This window comes from Physcomitrium patens, chromosome 3, assembly GCF_059467195.1.
Source record: "Physcomitrium patens ecotype Gransden chromosome 3, ASM5946719v1, whole genome shotgun sequence".
NCBI lineage: Eukaryota > Viridiplantae > Streptophyta > Bryopsida > Funariales > Funariaceae > Physcomitrium > Physcomitrium patens.
The window spans coordinates 131,588-154,907 of NC_143412.1; the positions used below are offsets into that span (position 1 = coordinate 131,588).

At 29.7% G+C, this 23,320-nt stretch overlaps 1 protein-coding gene and 1 long non-coding RNA gene across 2 annotated transcripts; one reads left to right on the forward strand and one right to left on the reverse strand.

Moving 5' to 3' along the window:
• The first annotated feature begins 608 nt into the window (after positions 1 to 608).
• LOC112280616 (allene oxide cyclase, chloroplastic) lies at positions 609 to 1,879 on the forward strand. The gene is made up of 2 exons (XM_024516282.3): positions 609 to 1,069; positions 1,263 to 1,879. The coding sequence occupies exons 1-2, from the start codon at positions 905 to 907 to the stop codon at positions 1,662 to 1,664; spliced, it is 567 nt and encodes a 188-aa protein (XP_024372050.1). The 5' UTR covers positions 609 to 904; the 3' UTR covers positions 1,665 to 1,879.
• Positions 1,696 to 5,193, reverse strand: LOC112280617 (uncharacterized). The gene is made up of 3 exons (XR_012217276.2): positions 2,953 to 5,193; positions 2,507 to 2,850; positions 1,696 to 2,372 (listed from the first exon to the last, which is right to left on the reverse strand). It is a non-coding gene; the product is annotated as an uncharacterized LOC112280617 (long non-coding RNA).
• Positions 5,194 to 23,320: the final 18,127 nt, after the last annotated feature.

Here is a 23,320-nt window from a genome sequence, read left to right on the forward strand (position 1 = left end):
CTAAATCCACCATGGACACCTTCAATTTTCTTTTCTCAAACAATATTTTCTCAGTTTTTCCGCCCCCTATCATGGAGCCCTTATTTTTTATATATATATATATATATATATGTATGTATGTATATGTATATAGAAAATGTATCTCTTTTAAATATGTTACTGAAACTGTGGGCCAGAATAATAAGATTCCGGCGACGATAATCCTGAATCAATCGGCTTTCTGATTGCCAGACACGTTAGCGCACCACGATGGCTGCTGGTAAGGGAACAATTCATCATCTAGTGGGGGGCTAATTAATTAGTCCGTCAATCGGCGACGGAATCTACAAAGGAACGAGGGGCTGGGTTCCTTTTATCTTCCGGTGACGTCGACTGTGCAATCGGTAGGCGGAAGTCGCTGCAATCAATCAGAAAGAGGGGACTGCTGCTACAGACTCGCTTATGGATGGATGGGTGGATCCGAGCCCATCGTCGGAACTTCGGTCCAGATGCACAGCAAGGTCGTTGGCAATCCGTCACGTGATTTTTGTGTCAGCGGGCTGTTCCTGGAACACCCGTTAGGTGTATATGTTGGCTTCTGGTGCGGCCTTGGGTTACAATATTTGTGATCAAGCATAGCTTCTTCAGAGTGGAGTTGCTTGCTTCTCACCGCTTGATTGGTGGAAAGAGAGATAGTTAGATGAGCGGGCCGATACCCATATTCGACAAGTAGAAATCTCTCTGGGCCCGCGTCGAATTCTGACGAGGTCCAGTGAGAACCTATACTTTGTCGCTGGTTTTGAGAGCTCCAATGACCAGTGCTGTGCAATAAGAATTCCTCCTGCCTCATTCCGAGAACTGGGAGTGTGTGTGTCTGTTCGTTCCTTCGTTCTTTCGTTTGTGTTTTAACGTTGTGTTGGGAGAGATGGGGAATAAGGTAGACAAGTTAGCGGGAGTACAGGAGCTCTCAGTATATGAGATTAATGAGCGAGATAGAGGAAGCCCTGTGATCTTGCCATTCGGTGGCAAGAAGGACGAAAATGGCGCTCATGCCAACAGTCTCGGCGACCTTGTGCCCTTCAGCAATAAGGTACTGTTGCTGCCTCTCTTACATAGTTGATCCCTCGAGACTCGCAGTCCACGTTTCCGTGGCTCCTTCGACCGCCGAATATTGATTCCATATACCCCGTAGGATAGGCTATGGCAAGTTGTTGCTGCACTGGTTGAATCTGTCAGTCCAGCACTCATCTTAGATCCCTAGTCTGGTCTTTCGAATACCGCAGGTGTATGATGGATCGTTGCAGAGGCGGTTGGGAATAACGGCGGGCATTTGCACGTTAATATCGCACAACGCCGAGAAGAAAGGTGACCGCTATGAGGCACAGTACAGTTTCTACTTCGGTGACTACGGCCACATATCCGTGCAAGGGCCATACATCACCTACGAGGACACGGAACTGGTCGTCACGGGAGGCACAGGTATCTTCGCTGGGTGCCACGGCGTGGCCAAGCTCCATCAAATCATCTTTCCGGTCAAGCTCTTCTATACGTTCTACTTGCAGGGGATTAAAAAGCTCCCGGAAGAGCTTTGTGCTTCAGTTGTGCCTCCATCGCCGTCTGCGGAGCCGTCGGAGCAGGCCAAGAAATGTCATCCTAGCTCGGTAGCCCCCAACTTCACAAATTAGGAGCTTTTAGATGACACTTTTTCCGGCTCGCTTGTATATATTCCAATGTGAACTCCAATCTTTCATCAATCCAGGCTATTATACGTTCTATCCAGCCTGTTGTAAATTAGATTGTTGTACCAGTGTTCTATGCATTGCCAGTATCTGAGACCAAGCTAGCCTGGTGTAAACTCTGTTCGGGGATCAATTTACAAATGTAACGTTTCTATTCGGAAGTTTGGCCCATCGTATTGGTTTCTGTGCGCAGTGCTCAATGCTTTAGAAATTATAAATTCTTCCCTCATGATCTCATCCGTTGCCTTGATTGATTACAACAATACCAGAATTAAATTGAATCGGATTGTAAGTTCTGTTAGTGTAAGCAATTGGCTGGACGTACTTTCAATTCTTCACACCCAGGATATTTCACATACGATCAGCGAAGCAAATGCGTCTCATTTTTGCAAGACAAAAGACGATACTTGTCACTTACTACGACAGGGTCGTCTTTGTGCATGGTAGCAATCAGTAAACACAAGCACATCTGAGCACAGGACAATTTAACCTGGAACACCAGATAAAATACTGCCGTACAATCACTTGAGTGTGAATTACCTCATTTTGGGGTACCCAGTTTCCAGGATTACTTCATAGACAAGGTCAAGAGCACCCCCATCGGCCCAGTTTCAAAGACCGAAACCAAGATTATGGCGTGGCACATCCCGCGCACTGCACAAAGGCACGCCACCCACCAGATTTACGCTAGAGCTACGCAAATTTGGCATGGTGAGGGAAGCCTCGCCAGATCCCATTCTCCAATAGTCAACATTTTTCTCAGTTACAAAATCATTAAAAAGACGAACCTGCGTATCGAACCCGCCAAGTGGCATGCAGCCATGCATCCAAGCTCGTTTACCGTGTAAACCGGTGGGGCCAGCAACCGTGATAAGATTAGGTTCAGTTGTAAACTTGTGCCCTATGCCGAGCCCAGTTACAGGGGCACGGATGGGAATGATCGAAGGCGAAGAACTGTGCGTTAGTCGTCTATTGATCCCCCAGCAAAGACCCACCGGCTTGTGGGAATCGAAGTAGGCTTGTCACGAAGATGCTGTCTCCCGTCACGGAATCGAGGCGTGCCTATTCAAGAGCCCCTCGGTAGGGATGGTGTGGCGAACGAGCATTGGAGAGAACAAATTGACATCGTCATCTGTGCTAAGTTCAACAAAATCTCAGTGGGTGATCAAGCTAAGCGCAAAGAACGCAACCACCAATCCAAATAAAAAAGCGACTTGTGGATATGATCACTAACCCTTGCCTGACTTCTTCTGCCGAAGATCCTCCCAACTTTTCGTCACCACAACTTCCCCGATTCATTCCCTAGTGAACACCACGCTGACTATGTTTCCGCATCTTGTTCCGCTCCACACTTCATCTCTGTCATGCTTATGGGGAAATGCAGTTCAAACTCCCGAGCTCTTACTAGTGCTGAGGGAATGTGTGGCAAGCTACCTCTGACTTATCTCGTTTTCAACCTCGTTAACAGCACCCGCATCGTAACATCGTGAGACGCACTCCTTCCTCTAGTCTTCTGCTATGTGTCACCGGATCTACGTACCTACAACGGATGACAACTAGACTCTGATCTGTAGATGGAGGATGGATTGGGGTGCAAATTACCGACATTAAAGTTCTGATTTTCAGAATCGAACTTGCAGACAGGGAATATGAACAGTAGTTCCTGCGGTAGCTCCAGCTTGCGAATATGAGATCTTACTTGCTATCCCAGATTATCTTTCACTCTGAAGCCATGGACATAAATAACAAGGAGCTTGACGAGGACATGGTCAGATTCTCCTTGCAAGAATGGTGCATTCCTTTGTTCCGAGCATCGCCAGGGCACCAGTCTTGTTGCCCACCATGCAATCAGTCTGCTACACATGGCGTCCCCACCTCGCAATCTTAAGAATATAGTACCTTGACTCTTGTACAATCCCATGAACTAATCAATCTTGAGAGGAATCCGTCTGCTAGTCTTCTACACATCAGCATATTGGTCACTTTAGGCACGTCTATATCCCATCATATCATACAACCTTCTTTCTTGGTATTCGTGCTACAAGGAAATGATGATATTTTCATACTTATTGTTATTTCTCAAATGAGAAACAACAATAAGTACAACATTCAATATGACCTTTGATATGTATCCAATTTGCAAGACATATATCTTAACTTGCAACATAAGTTTTTTTATATGTGCATTATTGTATTGTGGTTCACCTACTATGTATATAATTTATTATACAATATAATGAGAGCTATGTTATTAGATTTTAGTTGATTACAAAATATGATTAGATTACTACTTTGAAATAATTAATTTAAAAAGGCTATTATTGAAGTTGATTTTATGTTGGTAATAGTTTTATATATTTAGAGCCACCTTTATTAGACATTGGTGACTTTTAAAAACTTGTTTTGTTTCTTTTATTTGGTGTTTAGAACATATATTATGTAAATCTTATTAAAAAAAAAGATTAGAGAGAGATTTTGAAAGCAAAAAGAGTAGTTAAGGTATCCATATGGATGAGTAGAGATGGATGATGAAAATCCCTATTGCTATTAGCCAAAAGACATGGTAGACTTCAAGGAGGTTCCTTGAAGCCTTATTAGGAATTAGGGTTATTTTTTTTAGAGCATTTCAACTTGAAAGAATAAAGTCACGAAGTTTAGGTTTTTGGCTATGATTTCGGTCCAAATTTTGTGTGATTTGGAGTTTTTTTAAGAGAGATATAGGCACTCAAAGTTAAGATGTTGATTTTGTACATACTGTCATTCTTTTGGACATAATGCACACATATAGAAAATAATGAAGGATTAGCGATTGGAATTGAAGAGAGAAGTTTTTTGGCTACACTTTTCAAATACTATTTGATGAATTCTAAGCTAGAATGAAGGGGATATAGGAAGTTGAAGTCAGTACTTGCAATCTAAAGACAATAAGTAACCTGATTTATTAGTGGATAAAATTTCAAAATATATATTATCATGTTTTTAAACTTTATACAAAAATTTTGTAGCATTTGGATTTTGGATTTTTGAGGTATGGAGAAAATAGTGCTTGAGTGCTTAAAAATTAGGATATAAAGCACCTACTAGGATTTTTAAGATTTCAAATGATTTGTAGTAGATTTATGGTTTATTTTTTTTGTGATTTGGTATAAAAAAGAATGTTAAGAAATTTCTAAATGCTTTAAAAAGCTTCATATATAAAGCTTCTTAAATATAAAGAGAATTTTATTAATAGAATATTTTTTGATATTATTGTATTTATGTGGCTTCTATAATAAGAATATATTATTTATTAGAACTTTTCTAATAAGTTAAAGTTAAATTTTCTACAATTAGGTATCCAATATATTCTTAGTTAGAAAATCAAACCATATGATAATGCCACATTAGTTGCTTGTATAATAAGCTACCAATATATGTGAGATATGGCTAATTTGTTAGCGAAGTTTCTAATCCACCAATCACCTATAGATATGTGTAGATGTGAAATTGCATCTATGAAGCTTTTAAAAATAATTCTATAAAATATTATCAGATTAATTAATTTATATTTATTTATATTATTTAAATAACTATTAAAATAAATTTGTATGTCTATAATACCTCTTTTTCTAAAGATGAGTTCTAAAAGAAGTGGTGATTACATGTTGAAGAAGTCTAAGATGTAGGATATTATATTTACTACAAAGTCTTATCTTTGATTCTTTTAAAGGTAGTTGATAGGTTCTTTCAACTACCAATAATGTTTCATTCCATGGAAAAAAGAACACCTTGTTATTTAATTATTGTTTAGGCTTTGTAACTTCTTTTAAACAAAATATTTATAACAACATCAAGAGTTTTTACTTCTAATAAAACCACCAAACATTGAAAGTTTCTTCCAAGGTCATAATATCAAACACATTATATCTCATCATCTATTGAAAGAAAAATGTGTCATTCTTAAAGGCCTTCACTTCTTTTATATTATTTTAAAGGTTGTAATAATAAAAATATCTTATCTAATAAGTCTATAAATAATAGCTCTTGATTTGAATCTATTGGTTATTGATCCTCTATCTTGTTGGTACCATTAATGTAAAAAAATAAAGATAAAAGATAAAAGTTGGAATGCAATCTTCATTGATTATCTTTTTTTTATAATAGAAATTTATTAAAATCTTTATTCTGATTTTGATAATAGTTATTGATGAAAAGCTTTGACTTTTTCTATTGTATTTTTTAAGATTCTTTATTAGCTTGCATGTACATTTATTAATATCATATCCGTCCCAATAAATAAGATACTCCAACATATTTTGGCTCTTATCACAAATATATATATATTTATTCTAATAATTATATATATAATTTAGTAGAAGTAGATAAAAGTAGATTAATTTCATAATATCTTCTAAATAATCTTCTTAGATGGTATTTTGACTTTATATGTATTTATAGTCGATTAATAGGTTAGAAACTTGTTTAACAAATCTAAACCATTCAAATTCATACTATCTTTGAGTGATTTTTTTATTAAAGTTATTAAAATAAATAAGTAAAAATTATATTATAGATAATATTAGTTTAGATAAGTTATTATTAGTCAAAAGGTTGACTCTTGGTATGTAAGAAGGTCAAGAGGTAAGGTAGATGAATAGACAAAGGATCTTAAGGATATAAAAAATATACTTAAGATATATTCTTTTAGTAGATAAGATAGGAATGGATAGTCTCGATAGAATGTTAGATAAGTGTATTCATCAAATGATGGAAGTTGTTTATTAGAACAATAGTCACCACCTCTAAATAACAAATATTGAAAGTGAGAGATATCTTACTTAATACTGTCTTTGTATGCAAAGTTGCTGATGATAAGTGTTGTGACTTCATAGTACTTGTTTTTCAATAGGTTATAGACCTAATTAACTTTAGTTGTGAATTTTGAAGTACTTTGAAGTCTTACTTATTTTGAAGAGTAGATCTTTTGGTTGTTGCTGATATTAGGATTTGGAATCATCTAACACCATTGTTGTATCTAGTTATTGATGTAATTTTGCTCTTACTTGTTGTTAAGTGCATTGTTAATCTTGAAGGTTGTTAAATACCTTTTAGTGATGTTTTAGAATACTAGTATTATATTTCTTTGCTGATTTACATCATTTATAATCTAACATTGTGGTTTTATATGATAAACTTCCCTTGAGATCCTCTTATTGTGATAATTTTTTTTTTTGTGAAGTTAGAAGTATTTTATGAGAGAATTGGGGTAATTGTAGTATGACAAAGCTTATACAAGAGGTTAATATAGAATATAAGACTTGTGAAAAGTCTTAGAAGTATAGTTGAGAGTGATTTAAGAGTGAAATCACTTATTTATTTACAAAGAGAGCATTTTGGAGTTTTTAAGGCAGCAACACATTCTTGTTGATTTTGAGAGTTTTGTTTTGTTTGTTTGTTTGTTTGTTTGTTTTTTTTTTTTTTTTTGATTTTCTTTGATTTATCTTTTTTTTAAACATGATTTTAAGTGAAGATAAAGCTTTGAGAGTAATTGAGAAATTTAGAGGTGACCATTGGGAGAAAAAAATAGAACTTTTGTTAGCTTCATTTGTCAAGGACATAAATCTCAAAGAAAGAGAATCTTTAATACATTCTTCTATCACTAAAGAGAACTAAAAAATCATTGAAAAGGTGATGTAATATTAACTAGAATGGCTATTATTAAAAACAAGAAGATTAGAAAATCTTGAAATAAGACTAAAATTAGAATGGCATTGATAAGAGTGAAGAAGGCTTCACTCTTGCCTCCATATATACTATCTAATTAAGAGCTACGTGGCGATGTCCTATAGGACCTCCAACTTGTGTTGACTTTGCTAGCCACATGTCTTATTTTGTAAGACAAGTTATCTATATATGCGCCATGTAGTTGGCTTGTTCTACAAGCCATTACACGGAGATAACTTATTCCACAAGCTACCCATACATGGTTAGCTTCTTGGCCAAGTTTCTAACCTACAAACACATCTAAAGTCAAAACCGCATCTATGAAGCTTGTAGGAAGCTTCTCTAGAAGACTTTATGAAATTATTCTATATTTATTTACTTTTATTTAATCATATAAGTAACTATTGAGGTAAATGTATCTGTTTGTGACATCATTAGACCTATGAAATATTGTAGATGAAAGTGAAGAGCCTCTAATTGATGATAGTGATGTTAAGGTGAATAAGAAGTACAAACGTTGTAAAATTTTTTTTTTTGCATGATTGTATGAAATTTGGATGATTCCAACTTTTCACATGTAACTCCTTGTAATAGACTAGTGAAAGCATGGAAGACTCTTTACAACATCTATGAGAGTAGAAACCTTGCTAATATTCTCTAAACAAAGAAGAAGTTCTTAATAATAAAGTTAGAAAAAGAAGATGACTTCATGGATCATGTCAACAAGGTAAAATCACTTACAAACTAACTAGCAATTTTTGACAAGCAAGTTGATGATAAAGATATTATATTGACATTGTTCATGAGCCTTCCCGAGTCCTACAACTACCTCATTGTAGCATTGACGTCTATTAATATGAAGGAGCTTACCATGAATTATATTACATCAACGCTTGCTAATGAAATAATCAAGTGGAGAAAAAAAGAGCTTCAAGGTGATGATTTGGCTCTATTTTTAAGACAAGGCAAAAGTAGCTATTCTCACCAATGTGATAATTTTAAAAGTAACATAAAAATTACTATATTTATAGAAAATTACATTATTTTACTAAAAATTATTATAAAGTTAAGAAAAGAGATAGAGAGAATACAAACAATGCTTGTAATAACTTTGATGGAGATGACTATGCTTTTATAGTAAGTCAAAGAGCCTCCATGGTTGCTATATCTAAGTGGATTATAGATTCAGATACTGCTATGCATATGATACCATATAAATGTTCATTTGATACTTATGAAGAAATTTTAGTAATCAAAATTTGGTTGGGAGATAATGACATGGTACAAACTATTGGAATGGAATCCATTGTTGTGGAAATAGTTATGAAGCACCAAATTTAGAGAATCAGGTTGAAAAAGATTTTAAATATGCCATAGATAAAGAAAAACCTTCTTTCGATGAGCAAACTTATATTACATGATTGTAAAGTTCAATTTAATAAGAATGGATGTTTTGTGAAGACATTGAGTAGACAACATATTGCCAAAGGTGTTAGAGATGGCAACCTCTACTACATCAATTGTAAGAAGATAAATATAATAGAAATAGTAGCATTTATTGATTTTTTAAAAGATCAAGATAAATTTGGAATTTGGCATCAATCACTTAGTCATTTAAATGTCAAAAACATGAAGGAGATCCAATCCATGGTAAGTGGCTTGGAACTTAGTAAATTTAGCTACAATGCCTTGTCACTTGCTTATGAAGGATATATACAAGACAAATAAGAAAGGTCTTCATTTCCAAGAGGAGTTGCAACATGTGCTATAAATTTTTTGGAGATTGTATATTTTGATGTTTGTAGACTAATAAAGATACCATGAATTGGAAGAGCTAGGTACTTTGTCACATTTATTGATTTTCAAAAAAAATATTGATTTATATCATTAAAATCAAGAATGAATGTTTATGAAGGTTTAAGGAGTTTAAGGCTCTTATAAAAAAAGAATGTGAATACAAGCTCAAATTGTTGCATATAGATAATGGATGTGAGTACATGTCAAAACATTTTAAAGAATTCTTGAAGATTCAAGGTATTGCAAGAAAATCTTCTACTCCATTCACTACACTATAAAATGGAGTTTTTGAAAGAGCAAATCATACCATTGTGGAAATGACAAAGAATATGCTTCATGCATAAAATCTTGGGTATGAGCATTGGGTAGAAGCAATGGTAAATGCAGTATATACAAGAAATAAGTGCCCAACAAGTGCACTCACATTAAGGATTCCACGAGAAGCTTAGAGTAGCAAGAAACCTTATATTTCACACATGAAGATTTTTAGATGCATTGCATATGCAAAGATATTAAATTGTATGAGGTCCAAACTTGATACAAAAGATATAATATGTATGTTTGTTGAATATTATAAAGATATGAAGGCATATAAGCTATGTGTTTACAAACCAAGAAGATCATCAAGAGTCATGATGTAGAGTTTTTAGAGTATAAGAATACTTATGAGTACTTAGAGATATGTCCAAGTAGAAGTAATGGTATGTTTTTCGACACATCTTCAATTTCAGCAAATGAAGAAGAAATAGATGATAACATTGATGATGGTGGAAATTCAAATCAAGATGAAGCGCCAAAGAAGACAGACTATAATATGCCTACAATTATTAAAACTAAAAATGAAGATAATGAGGATATTCAAGATGATGATGATGATGATGATGATGAAGAATATCAATCTTTGAATATAAAGAAATACGTTTTAAGAAAGAAGAAGCTTACAAGAAACCTTGGAGTGAAAGAAGGTGAAGCTTCATCAAGTGAAAGGATATATCCTTCGAGAGATAGAAAACAACTTGGTGCATGGAAGAAGAATCACATCTTTCCTCAAGTAAGTGAAGAACATACCAATATTACACTTTGTGAGTCATCAAATTGACTCATTAGTTATTTTAAGACAAAAGAATGCATGTAGAGTGCCAAAATTATGATTGTTAGATGAAGATGTATTTAAAAGATGTTAAATAAAAGAAAATAGTATTAGTGGAGAAGAAATGAAGTCTTAATAAGTCTTGGAGGCAATTATCTTGGCTTCAAGTATATCTAATATTCTATTTGAATATGCCAAATATTGCCCATGCTAAGGTACATTCTATGATTGCTCAGGACATGAATCTTGAAGAAAGACAATCTTCAATATATTCTTATATCAATGAAGTAAACTAAAAAGTCACTAAAAAATCACTCAAAAGGTGATGTAATATTGAATTAGAATGACTATTGCCAAAAATAAGAAGACTAAAAAGTCTTGAAATAAGACTAAGAATTAGAAAAGCATTAACAAGAGTGAAGAAGGCTTCACTTTTGCCTCTTTATATACTTAAAACTAGGAGCTATGTCACGATGTCCTATAGGACTTCCAAAACATGTTGACTTTGCTAGCCACATGTCTTAACTTGCAAGACAAGTTATCTATGTATGCATCACATATTTAGCTTATTCCACAAGCTACTACATGGAATTAACTTGTTCTACAAGCTACCAACATGCGGTTAGCTTGTTGGCCAAATTTTCAACCTACAAATACATCTAAAGTCTAAACCATATCTAGAAAATTTTATGAAATTAATCTATATTTATCTACTTCTACCTAATCATAAGTAATCATTGGAATATATATATATATATATATATATATATATATATATATAAATATATATATGTCTGTAATAATGATCCCATTTATGGTCCTTTCTATGGTTCCGTCTTAGAATTTCAAGAGAAGATACTTGACTTGATGGAAAAACATACATGTCTTCTCTTTTCATGTCACAACCTTACCACCAACAACTAAGGAATATAGTTTACGATTTAGGATCAAGTCAATTCCTTCAAACAAAGTTAATAAAGTAGCAACTTTAATATCAGTTTCATTGTTGATAACTCGATAAAATTAAAAATACAACAAATTGACAATTAAAAAAGTTTATTAGACTTTTCTTTATCTCCTAGTCTTCTTATAATGTAGGTGGGACAACACTGAATAATACCTTGTCAAGGCACATATTATGATTGATAGACTCCCAAAATCAATTTTGAAATACTACCTTCAAGCTCTAATCCATTGATGTCTTGTACTTCAAGCCTTCTAGCAAAATTGCAATTAAATGTGAAATTTTTTTAGTGAGTTTTCTATGGTAAGAAGCTCCATTTTTTAGAGATAATTTTTGAATATACTTCCTATCTTCCTTCAAGAATCCAATTAAACTAAGTATTAATCTAGTAAGAGGAAGCATCTTATGCAAATTATGGGAGACTTACATATATTGTCTTGCATAATCCGACAACTACGATGACAAGAGAACCAATTTTTGAACAGCACGACAAGTCCACACATAACCTATTGCTAAAACATTCTTCACAGCTTTAAGATCAACCTTTAGAAGTTCTTCTGCCTACAAAGCGCCAACCATAGATATTACAAGCTCTTTCGGCTCTTTCTTCTCATTGCTAAAAAATCTTATTAAGAGTTTTAAGATGCCCTTCAAGACTGAACAATAGTGATCTAAGAGTCTCTCATATTCTCTTGCATATTCCTATCAAGACATAATTGCTTTGCTCCTGTGCCTCGAATATAATACTACCTCCTGCTTGCATTCACTTTAGCTCAATATTGCTAAATGATGAAAAAAACATATACCAAAAGAATAAAAAATTCAATAAAAATCCTCCATTTATTGCTAACTGCCACAAGTTCAAGTCCATCTTGTCCTAACTAGACTATGATCACTCCTAAAAATTTGACTGCAAGTAAGATTTCATAAAACTAAAAAAATATACAAATATCCACCATGGTATCTGCTACATGATTTGACAATTGACCTAAAAATGCGCTCATTTTAGCTATGCATTCTATCAAACCTCAAAAAAAACCTAAATAATATAGTAAAATCAGCATAATAAAAACATCAATCATACATCCAATCTATCAATTTTCAAAAGATAATATTCTTCAAAATATATGGAAAACTAAGTAAGCAAAATTCAAGCAAAGATCATAAAACCTAACTAATAGTAAGTTCAACAACAAAGGAAGAAAGAAGCATAAGTGACAAGATAACAAGAAGCAAGAAGTAGAGAGCGGATCGAGTACAGATAGTAGCAAGAATAGAAAAATATGGGAGAACAAGAAATAGGGAGGGCAAAAGGGCAACATGAATGATGGACAAAAATAGTGGGACACTTATTGAGATTGAAGCTTGAGCAAAGTTACACATAATACATAATAAGGATCAAAATTTGTTCATCGCACATAGAGAGACAAAAGTAGAGGTTTATTTTTTAGAGCTCCAATGTAGGAGCGCAATACAATGCATCTAGAACGAGCTTTAAAATATGCGATGATTGATAATCATATCTTAAGTATTCTCTAGCATGATGGATGATCTGTCGAAATTCTACCAGAATGTGGAAATAATAAGCAACATTACAGATACTTTGTGATACAAAAAAAAAAAAAAAAAACTCCTATCAACTCCTTGTTTCTTTGGAAAAACGGAATTGATAGTGAGATCTGACCTAAATTCCATGATGCAATGTAGAAATATTTCCTACTTGAAGCAAATCTTGGTTGCACAACACGCCCAATTATAAGTCGATTGAGATTTTATAAAAAATTGAATTAAAAATAAAATAAAATGTGGATAATCAAGTTTTGGACTTCTTTATATTGCAAGCTTTTTTAGAATATGCTACACTCCTCTATAGCATCAAAAATTTGGTACATAAGTTTTTAACTTCAAATAAGTCATGTTGGTAAAGAGTTGCAACTTTGCATAGTATAAATATTTTATTCAATAAGGAATTGAAATGAACTGATTCTATAATGTAGGGCCTCAAAAAAATGTTGTTATCATTACATGAAATGCTACAATCTTCCAATCCGTGTAGTCAAAAATTCTAAAAAGAATTGCATTCAATCTTTTTCTAGTATTCTAAAAGAAGATCCTATAGCTGGAAGTAGAAAATATATATATTTTTTGAAGTAGCTAAAGTTTTTATTGTTGATTTTAAATGTAATTTTTTTATATTGTATCGATCTTTGAATCTATTCTAACTAATTTTTTAAGGCAATAGTAATGGTATATATCAAGTTCATATTAAATTAAAATTTTATTATTATAAAACTTAAACTCCAAACCCTAAGATTCCATAGGCAATCTTAAATTCTAAAAAGTCAAATCCTTCATATCTTCAAAATGGAAATAGTATAAGTAAATATTTTTATACCATTGAAATCACAATCCTCAAAAATAGGAAAATAGATCATGTCCAAATTTCAAAATTATATAAGTATAAGAAATTACCAACTCTAAATTTTATTTTTAAAATCTCCATATCATTCAAATCATATATTTTTTTGAAAAAACTAATTATATCAATATATTTTAAATATTCTAAAATAGGAAGATTGATCACTTCAAAATATTTAAATTCTTTACTTATAAAAAAGTAATTTTATATTCAAAAATCAAAGTTTCAATATTTACCAAATAAAAGAACCATAAGTAAAATTAATTGCATCATTAAAACCACAATCCTTAAAAATGGAGAAGTATGTCAAATAAAAATCCTAAAAAAACATGCCCATTTTTTTGGTGATACACAAGTAATCCTAAATTCTAAATCTTAACCTTAAACCTCAATCTTCAACGCTACATGTATAAGAATATAATACTTGGCATACATATGTAGCATTTACTTAGTAAATAAAAACTATATAAAAATAAATGAGCCACCTACTAATCTTAACTACAAAAATATTGAAGGAACAGAGGTACAATAGTTCTTACAAAGTATTTTTGCATATGAGGTTTAATGGATTGGAGGAAGTATTTCTAATTCATTCTAAATAAATATACAATTTAGTTCAAAATCACTCCAAATTCCTCCATTGAAGTAATTTAACATCTTCAAAGTGGAAATAAATATGAATAAAAAATTTTAATACATAGAAAAGGAAGGCCAATCCAAAAAATATTAATAATCATCAAAGCTTGGTATCATTCCTAATTCAAATATTTACTTGACTTATACAATTATAACAAACAACTTCATATTAACACTTACTATTAGAAGTACCATCTCTTGGCAAACTCACTAAAATGTGAGTATAAAATTTATTCCTCAATCCAATTACAAGATGGCTTCAATTAAAAGTTGCTTGTAATAGGTGGTGTAAAATGGAAGTAGCAAGAACAAGAATAAGAAGAAAAGAAGCAAAATACAAAACAAATGGAATAAGTACAATCAAAAAATTATATATTACAAAAATAGTTATAGTTTATTTATTGAGTTTTTATCGAGTAAAAAAATAAAAATAAAAATAAGAAATTATAAAGATATTTTATTATATTTTTAATTTTATAAGAAACATATAAATCTGAGTTACTATGAGTAAATTATTAAGGTTTAAAAAATAATAAGTAAAAAAATAAAAAATTAAGTAAATAATTTTTACTTCTAGGATAAATTGCTTAAGAGATCAAGAATTTGAGCTTTACTAAGACTCATAAGTAGTATATGTAGGTACCTAAGAAAAGCCACAAGGCCTTAGTTTTATCCTCTTAATTACTTTTAAGGTACTACAATCCATATGGGACTTGTGTACCTCTCTTTTTACAAGGACAATATTAGCTATTGGGCCTTCTATTTTCTACTAGTAAAATCAATAATTTTATATTTTTGACTTCACCATGGTGTTTAAAAACATTCCATTAGCCTAAGAGTCTAATGTGGCCTTCAAATCTTAGTCCATTTCTTTATAAATTAGCCAAGAGTGCTAGCTCTAGTTATATTATATAAATCCAAAGTTTGCTGCTATATCTATTACATGCTTCTATCTCTAGTAATTGCTTATGCTTCTCAAAATCTTGAAGACGACATGTATGAAAATATTAATACTTGATATATAGAAAAATTATTCTTAAATCATTTTTATTAAATCACAATTTTCTTATTATAAATCCTAAATTCTAAATCTTAAGATTCCATAATCAACCTTAAATCTTAAAAAGTCAAATTGTGTATATCTTTTAAATGAGAATAGCAAAAATAAATATTTTTCTACCATTGAAATCATAACTCTCAAGAATGGAAAGAAAGAAAATAAGTCATGTCCAAATTATAGAATTCTAAAAATTTTAAAAATTACCAACTCTTAAGTTTATTTTTAAAACATCCATATTATCTAAATTATGAATTTTTTGAAAAAACTAAATATATCAATAGATTCACAATACTCTAAAATACAGGAATGTATCATTTCAAAACATTAAAATTCTTCACTAATAATAAGTCAAGTCTATCTTCAAAAGTCAAAGGATCAATATCTACCAAATGAAAGAACCATAAGTAAAATTAATTGCACCATTAGAACCACAATCCTTGAAAATGGAGAGATAGGTCAAATTAAAATCTCAAAAAATGTATGTCTATTTTTTGAGAAAATATATATAACTCTAAATTATAAATTCTAAAACTCAAAATCCAAAACCTTAAAATCTAAAATCCTAAATCCTTGTAACCTTAAACTCTAAATTCTAAACCTTAAGAATCTTAAATCCTAAACTTTAAATCCTAAAACTTGATCTATTTATTATTATATTTTTTAAAAATACATCTTTGCATCATTTAGTAATATTTTGAGTAATCAAAGTAAATAATTTTAATTACATTTATTTTTTATTGTAACTACATACAAAAATTTGAAAAGTGATAAATTTGAAATAGAAGCCTATTAAAATAATAATAAGGCATTCAATTGCAAATAGATCTTTTTATGAAAAGTATTTTTAATAGTTCTTTATATTATTAATATCTTTAATTACATAAAATATTAAAAAAAATATTATAGAAATGAACAAATTTGAGCATCTAAAATGCTTAAGAAATAAGCTTGTGCTATTAACAGCTTAATTCTTGTGAGATTAAATTTAACATAAATTTAAACCATAAATTTGAATAAAATTTGATACAATCATAAAATGCATTTGTTACTAAATAAGGATCTAGTTGCAATCTTCTTAGTCATTTAAAGTCTTAAAATTGATAAATTTTTTTAACTTGATTGTTTACATTGTGCAATATATAGACAATCATATAAACCTAGCAACTTGAATAATAACTTTAAATTTTTCATGATATCTCAATAAACTTAAATTTTTTCTATTTATAACTTATTTTTATATAAAATCACTATTTGACTTATTAGTTCAAGTAGATTTAAAGCATGGACGTAATTGATAAGACAAAGAATTATTGGTTTTGAAAAGTCATATTAAAACAAAGAAATGAATTCTATGTATTGAAAGAATTAAAGAAAAAATTTATCATTATTTCAAGATTTTTCAAAACTAGTTCAAATGTCACTAATTTATAATATAATAGACTTTATCTGAAAGCCAAACTTGATTTAATCTAGAATAAAGTAATTAAACAGGTTTTTTGGTATATTGAGTACTCTATTATTTTCAATATGAGAACTTCAACTATATGATTTATTGAAATGAAGATGATTATAATTTTGATTTGTGATATGGCTCTGCAAAAATAATGAAGTGATACTTGATTTTCTTCAAAATTTAAAGTGTTAGTGCATAAAAGTAATGGGGTGCTTTTTGGTTTTTCTTGAAATTTAAAGTATTAGAATTTTAGGAAATACGTTTCCTACCACACCCTTTATATTGACAATGGACTATTTATTAGATATAGATTCATTAAAGAAAATAGAACTAATTATATTTACTTTTTCAAAGGAATCAATTATATTTGTATGTAAATCTAAAATACACATGTAATCTTAAATCATAAGATCTCAAAGTCAATATATAAAATAAAAAATAAAATTTTAATATTTTTTAAATATAAATAATATAAATAAATATTTTTATTCTATTAGAATCACAATTTTCAATAATAAAAGAATAGATCAATTTTAAATTTCAAAAATTTAAAAATTTAAGAATTTATCAATTCTAAAGTTTATTTTAAAAATTTTTATATCATCTAAATCATACATTCTTTAGAAAAATTAAATTTATCACTAGATTCACAACACTCCAAAAGAATAGAGATAAATAATCTCAAAATATCAATTTGCATGTAAAAGTCAAAATATTTATATTTACTAAATGAAAGAAGCACAAGTAAAGTTAATTACACTATTAGAACCACAATCCTTTATAATAGAAGGATGGATTAACTCAATTTTTTTAAAAAAAAATACCAATATTATAAATATTATAAATATGTATTTAAATTCTACTTGCTGTAAATTGTAATAGATTGTATTAAATTGTAATCTAATTTAAAGGTAGTATGTTTTATAATAATAAGTGGCATCTATTGTAGTAGCTATGTAGTATGAAGCTCTGATACTAGTTAGCCAAGAGTGGACAAAATTCTTCCATACTTCTGTATTATCTTTAATGTTTTTTTTAATTTTATTTAATAATTCACACCTATTTTATTATTAATTATCATTGAGTTTTACATTTAATGTTTGATTTCCTTGGATTGAGAATGTTATTTATCATATTATGCTTGATAATGCAAGCTTTGAGTGTGTGGAATTTGAAAATATTGAAATAAAAGCAAGTCTTGAAGAAAAGAATTGTAGATAAAATCCGGATATGTTTGAATACTTGAATTTTTTATCTTTATTAAAAAATTTGAATTATTATTTTAATAGTGATAGTTTATCTGAAAGAAAAAAAATATTAAAAAAATTAATAAATACTTATGGTGCATTATTTGAAAAGAATCACGTTTCTATATACATATTGTCTTTGAGACTTTAAGCAGTATGAATAATATATTAAGGAGATAGAAAAAGATGTTGTACAAAAAAAGCATGCTTGATAGACTTTGAATTTTTTTTGAATCAATGGAAGAAAATTTTAAAAAAGCATGAGATTGAACTTGTAAGATTTTTTATTATTCACTCTAAAAAAAATCAACAAACAATTGTATCAAGTCAAACACCTTATATTTCAATATTAAAAAACATGTATAGGATTTTAAATTTACTATTAGATTCCTAGATCCTTAAAATAAAGAGATAGATCAAATCAAAACTTTAAAATTCTTATTCATATGCAAAATCAATTCAAAAGTCAAAATGATCAAATACTTAATATCTAAAAATATATGCATTTATTAAAAAAAAATTGTGTAGTTGAGAATGAAAAAAAAGCATGTAAGCGATTGTGAACTGAGATTTGTAATTTACAAGTATTGATAAATTCATTTGTGGAATTCAACAACATTCTCAATGTTTGGAATATATAATTATTATATGAAATTATATTGGTTCCTTTAGCTTACATGAAAGCTTGAAAACTACTACAATTTGGAATTTACTATAATAAATAATCTTGAATTGTGTAGTTGAGAATGATAAAAGACATGAAAGTAATTATAAATTCAATTTCTCAATTTACAAGTATTGATAAATTCATTTATAGAATTCAACTTTTTTTAATAAATTTTATAAAATATATGCAATATATTATGAAATATATTATTTATTTAAAATTATAAAATTATTATTTTAAATGATTTATTTATGAATGTAAGAATTTATTTTATTTTCTTACAATGGAGATGAAATAGAAGAATTTGAACTTAGATTATAATGCAAATAATGATATGATATGGTGAGAGTGTTGTAAATAAGAAATTTCAAACAAAAAACCTTGTTTGGATGATTATTATAAACTTGGATTGAAACATTAAAAAAAAAAAATTATTATTGTTTCAAAGTTTATTTTTGAAAAAAGCATTAGATTATTTTTTAAGTAAAAAATCTTATTACTATCAAAAATATAGAATGAAACTTTTTAACATTATAAAAAAATTATTGTATTACATCCAAAAATATGATTACAACCATGGAGATGATAGAAAAATCAAATCAATTGAGTTTTCATATACTGAAGGTGAAATAGTTTGAGTTTCTATGTACTATACGTTGTCATGTTGTAATTTATTCATAGTGTAAAAATAATGGTTATTATATTGATGTTATTTAATAATGACCTTAGAAAGTAATGAGTTATTTTCTATAAAAGTTCATAGTTTATAGAAATCTTAAATAACTTGTATAAGTTTTATAAATAAAAGTAGAAGTATTAGGGGTATTTAATATAGAAGATGTAGAAAGATATGAGTATTGATATTATAGTATTGTGGCATTAGGCCATCTACATGGATAGATAAGGAAAGGTTAAGAGGATCTTCACTCTCATTGGCTACAGGTCATGACCAATGAGCTTCAAAGGGCTGTTCCAGAGAAAACCGAAGGAGAGGCCACTTCTTCGGGGGCATTCAAGGGTTTAGAGGAGAGATTTAGAAAGCTTGTTTTTTGGGTTATAATTTTGGTGTATAAAGTTTGTTCTTTGAGTTTTGTATGAAGAAGTTAAGGTTGTTTGGAGTTAGGGTGTGAATTGTTTACCAACCGTGACTCTTTTAAGCATATAGAAAGTTATAGAAGGTTCTCTGGAAAACGAAAGATGTCGTTGGAAAGCTGGTTTGAAGGGCTACAATTTTTGTGAAAGGATTGTTAACTTTGAGTCTGCAATGAGAGAGTTATGGCTGTTTAAAGTCTGGATGTGAAATTTGTACCCATTGTCACTCTTTCAAGCATACAAAGAGTTGTAGAAAGGCATTTAACAATCGAAAGGTAGAGTCGGAAAGTTGACTTGAAGGGCTTCAACTATTGTGTAAGATTTGATGAAATCAGATCTGAAGTGAGGAAGAAATGGCTGGGCGAAGTCAGAGCATGCAAATTAAGGAAGTAAGTGAACCGAATTGTTGATGGTTATGTTTTGAGCCATTTTTTTTGAGCATTTTTTAATGAATTTTGGATCAAAGGTGTAGTTATAATATTGAGAAGTTATACAAAAAAAATTTCATGTCATTTGAGTATTGGGTTTGTAAGAAATCATAAAATCAGTACATAGGTGTTTGTAAGTCAATATGTAAAGGCCGTGCTACTGAAATTGTGTTATCTAGAGTTTTGTAAAGAATCAATAGTTGAAAATTGGATATAAAAGAGTTAAGGGTACTGCCTTGCTTCTCAAAAAATTTGACCTCAATATAACAATTGGATTGAGAATTATCAAATTTTAAAGTTTAGTGCATCAAAGGGATTCAATATTGAAGGAATTTTGGTATTACAAGGATTTTACTACCACAAAAAGGGTTTTGGAAATTACGAAAGATTTGGAAATTACTGATTGATTTTACTATTACTGAAGGTTTGGTAATTGTTATTTACTGCTATAACTTTTATTATTACTGGAAGTCCGGTAATTATTATTTATTACTACAAATTTTCCTATTACTGGAGATCTGGTAATTATTATTTACTACTATAACTTTTACTATTACTAGAGGTTTGGTAATTATTATTTATTACTATAACTTTTACTATTATTGGAGGTTTGGTAATTTTTATTTATTGCTATATCTTTTATTATTACAAGAAGCTTGACATTTGATGTTTATTGCTACTATGTTTAATATCATAGAAAGGAATAAAAATAAAAATTATAAATAATCTTGGAGTATTTTTCATCTTATGATTAATTGAGAATTTAGTGTCAGCCAAAAGTCCAATGCTTTCTCAAGACAAAATCTCTTTTCTCGGACAACGTGAAGAAACAAAACATTTGATCGGTGGATTTTAAAAAATTGGATAAAGCATTAACACAACAATTATTGTAATTGCCTTGTATGAAAAGTTTGATAGTATTAATTTAAAGTAGTTTTTCAAAAGATAAATTTATGGAGTTCAAAAATGATATTTTTATCCTTTAAAAACATTAAGTTATTACTAAAACAACATTATATCTTGAAAAATATGGTCAAAGCTTATGTAGATTCATAGCAAAAAGAATTTTGAGTATTTGTAGGTTTGGAATGTGATTTTTTTATGGAGATACTAGATCATAAGTTTTATATTCATATATTACTTAATTTAAATTTATAATTTAATTTTTTTTATATATTAAGATTATATATTTTAATATTATTAATTTTTTTTTTATAATTAAATATCATGTATGTATGTTAAAAATAAACCAAAATATTATAATTAATCTAAAGAATTAATAAAAATTATTTTTCATATTTAAAAAGAATCATGTGAAAGTTTATTTAAATATTTGAATCATATTCTAATTGCTGAAGGATTTCTGTATAGTGAAGTTTGTATTAGTGGTGGTCCATTTACTTAATTTGCTATTACAAGGAATTTCAATTACAAGCCTCATTGAGATAAAGATGATTATGATTTTGATTTTGTAATATGACTTTACAAAAGTAATAAGTTATTATTTTATTTTTTAGAATTTAAATTATTAATAATTTATAAAATATATTTTTAATTATAATTTTTATATACTAATAATAAATTATTTATTGAGAATAGATCTATTGGAAAAAAATGACTTGGCTATGTTTTGTTTTTATCGCGGACATATGCATATAAGCGAGTAATTACATGTATAAATAGGTAGAAGTAAATAAAAGTAGGTAAAAGTAAGTTATTTCTATAATATTTGATATGGAAGTTTCTTAGAAACTTTATAGATACTGCTTTGACTTTATAGGTGTCTTTAATTGACTTTTTGGATTAGAAACGTGGTCAATAAATTGGCCATGTGCCACACATGTTGTTAGCTTAAAGACCAAGCTAACCATGTGGTCCACACGTAGAAAAACTTGTCTTGTAAGTCAAGGCATGTGTCCTACAAAGTCAACATGTATTGAAGGTCCTATAAAACATTGTCACATAGCCCATAGTTAGATAGTATATATAGAGATGAGAGTGAAGCCTTCTTCACTCTTATCATCTCTTTTTTTGCTTCTAATCTAATTTCAAGGGTCTCTAATTTTCTTGGCTTTTAGCAATAGCCATTCCAATTTCTTTCTTAATATACATATTAAGTTTTTTCTATTTTGTCATCTTTCTTTGAGAGAAGTCTCACTTATTTATTTATTTTTATCATATTCTTCTCATTGACAGATTGACAAGAGTATACTTATGATATCAGAGCTTTGTCTAATCTTGATTAAGAATAGATTATCCCTTTCTCTTAATAAGACATAAGCATATTAGAAGTTGCGAATTACCCTCTTTAAAATTGATATTGTCCTTAGTATTTTCTTTGTTCTCAAGTCTTCTCTTTTATTTGTCTTGAGCGATATTAGACATCTTCTCTTTTCTAAGTGTTATCATGGCAAAACTAGTTGAAATGAAGAGTGCAATGGCACAAATGTAAGAACAATTGAGTGAGTTAATACTTGCTATGCATCAACTCAATTTATCACCACAAGGAGCAACAAGATTGGCAAGAAGTGAAGATATAGAAATGATTGGAGCTACTTCAACATCTGCACTAAATCATGTCCTTTTTTCTATAGTGGAATGTCCTTCCAGTATTAGAGAACCAAGAATTGCCCTACCTGAGAATTTTGTTGGCACTAGATCCAAGTTTAGAGGATTTATCAATCGAATAAAACTTGTGATTGAATTTCAACCCCAAAGCTATCCAACTCTAAGATTACAAGTTAGATTCATTGGTACGCTCCTTTAAGTTCAGCATTATTATGGTTTTCATCTTTTCTTAAATGATGAGATCCAATATTAGATAACTTAGAGATTTTTTTTTATGGAATTTCGATTCATATATGGAGAATATGATGCAATTTGTGTTGCAACCAATAAGATCCATATTTTGTGATAAGGCAATCGATCAATAACATTGTATGCTTCACAATTTTGACAACTTGTAATTGATATCAAGTAAGATGATATTGTACTTATTAGCCAATTTCTCTACGGATTACAATATGAGGTAAAAAAATTAATGCTC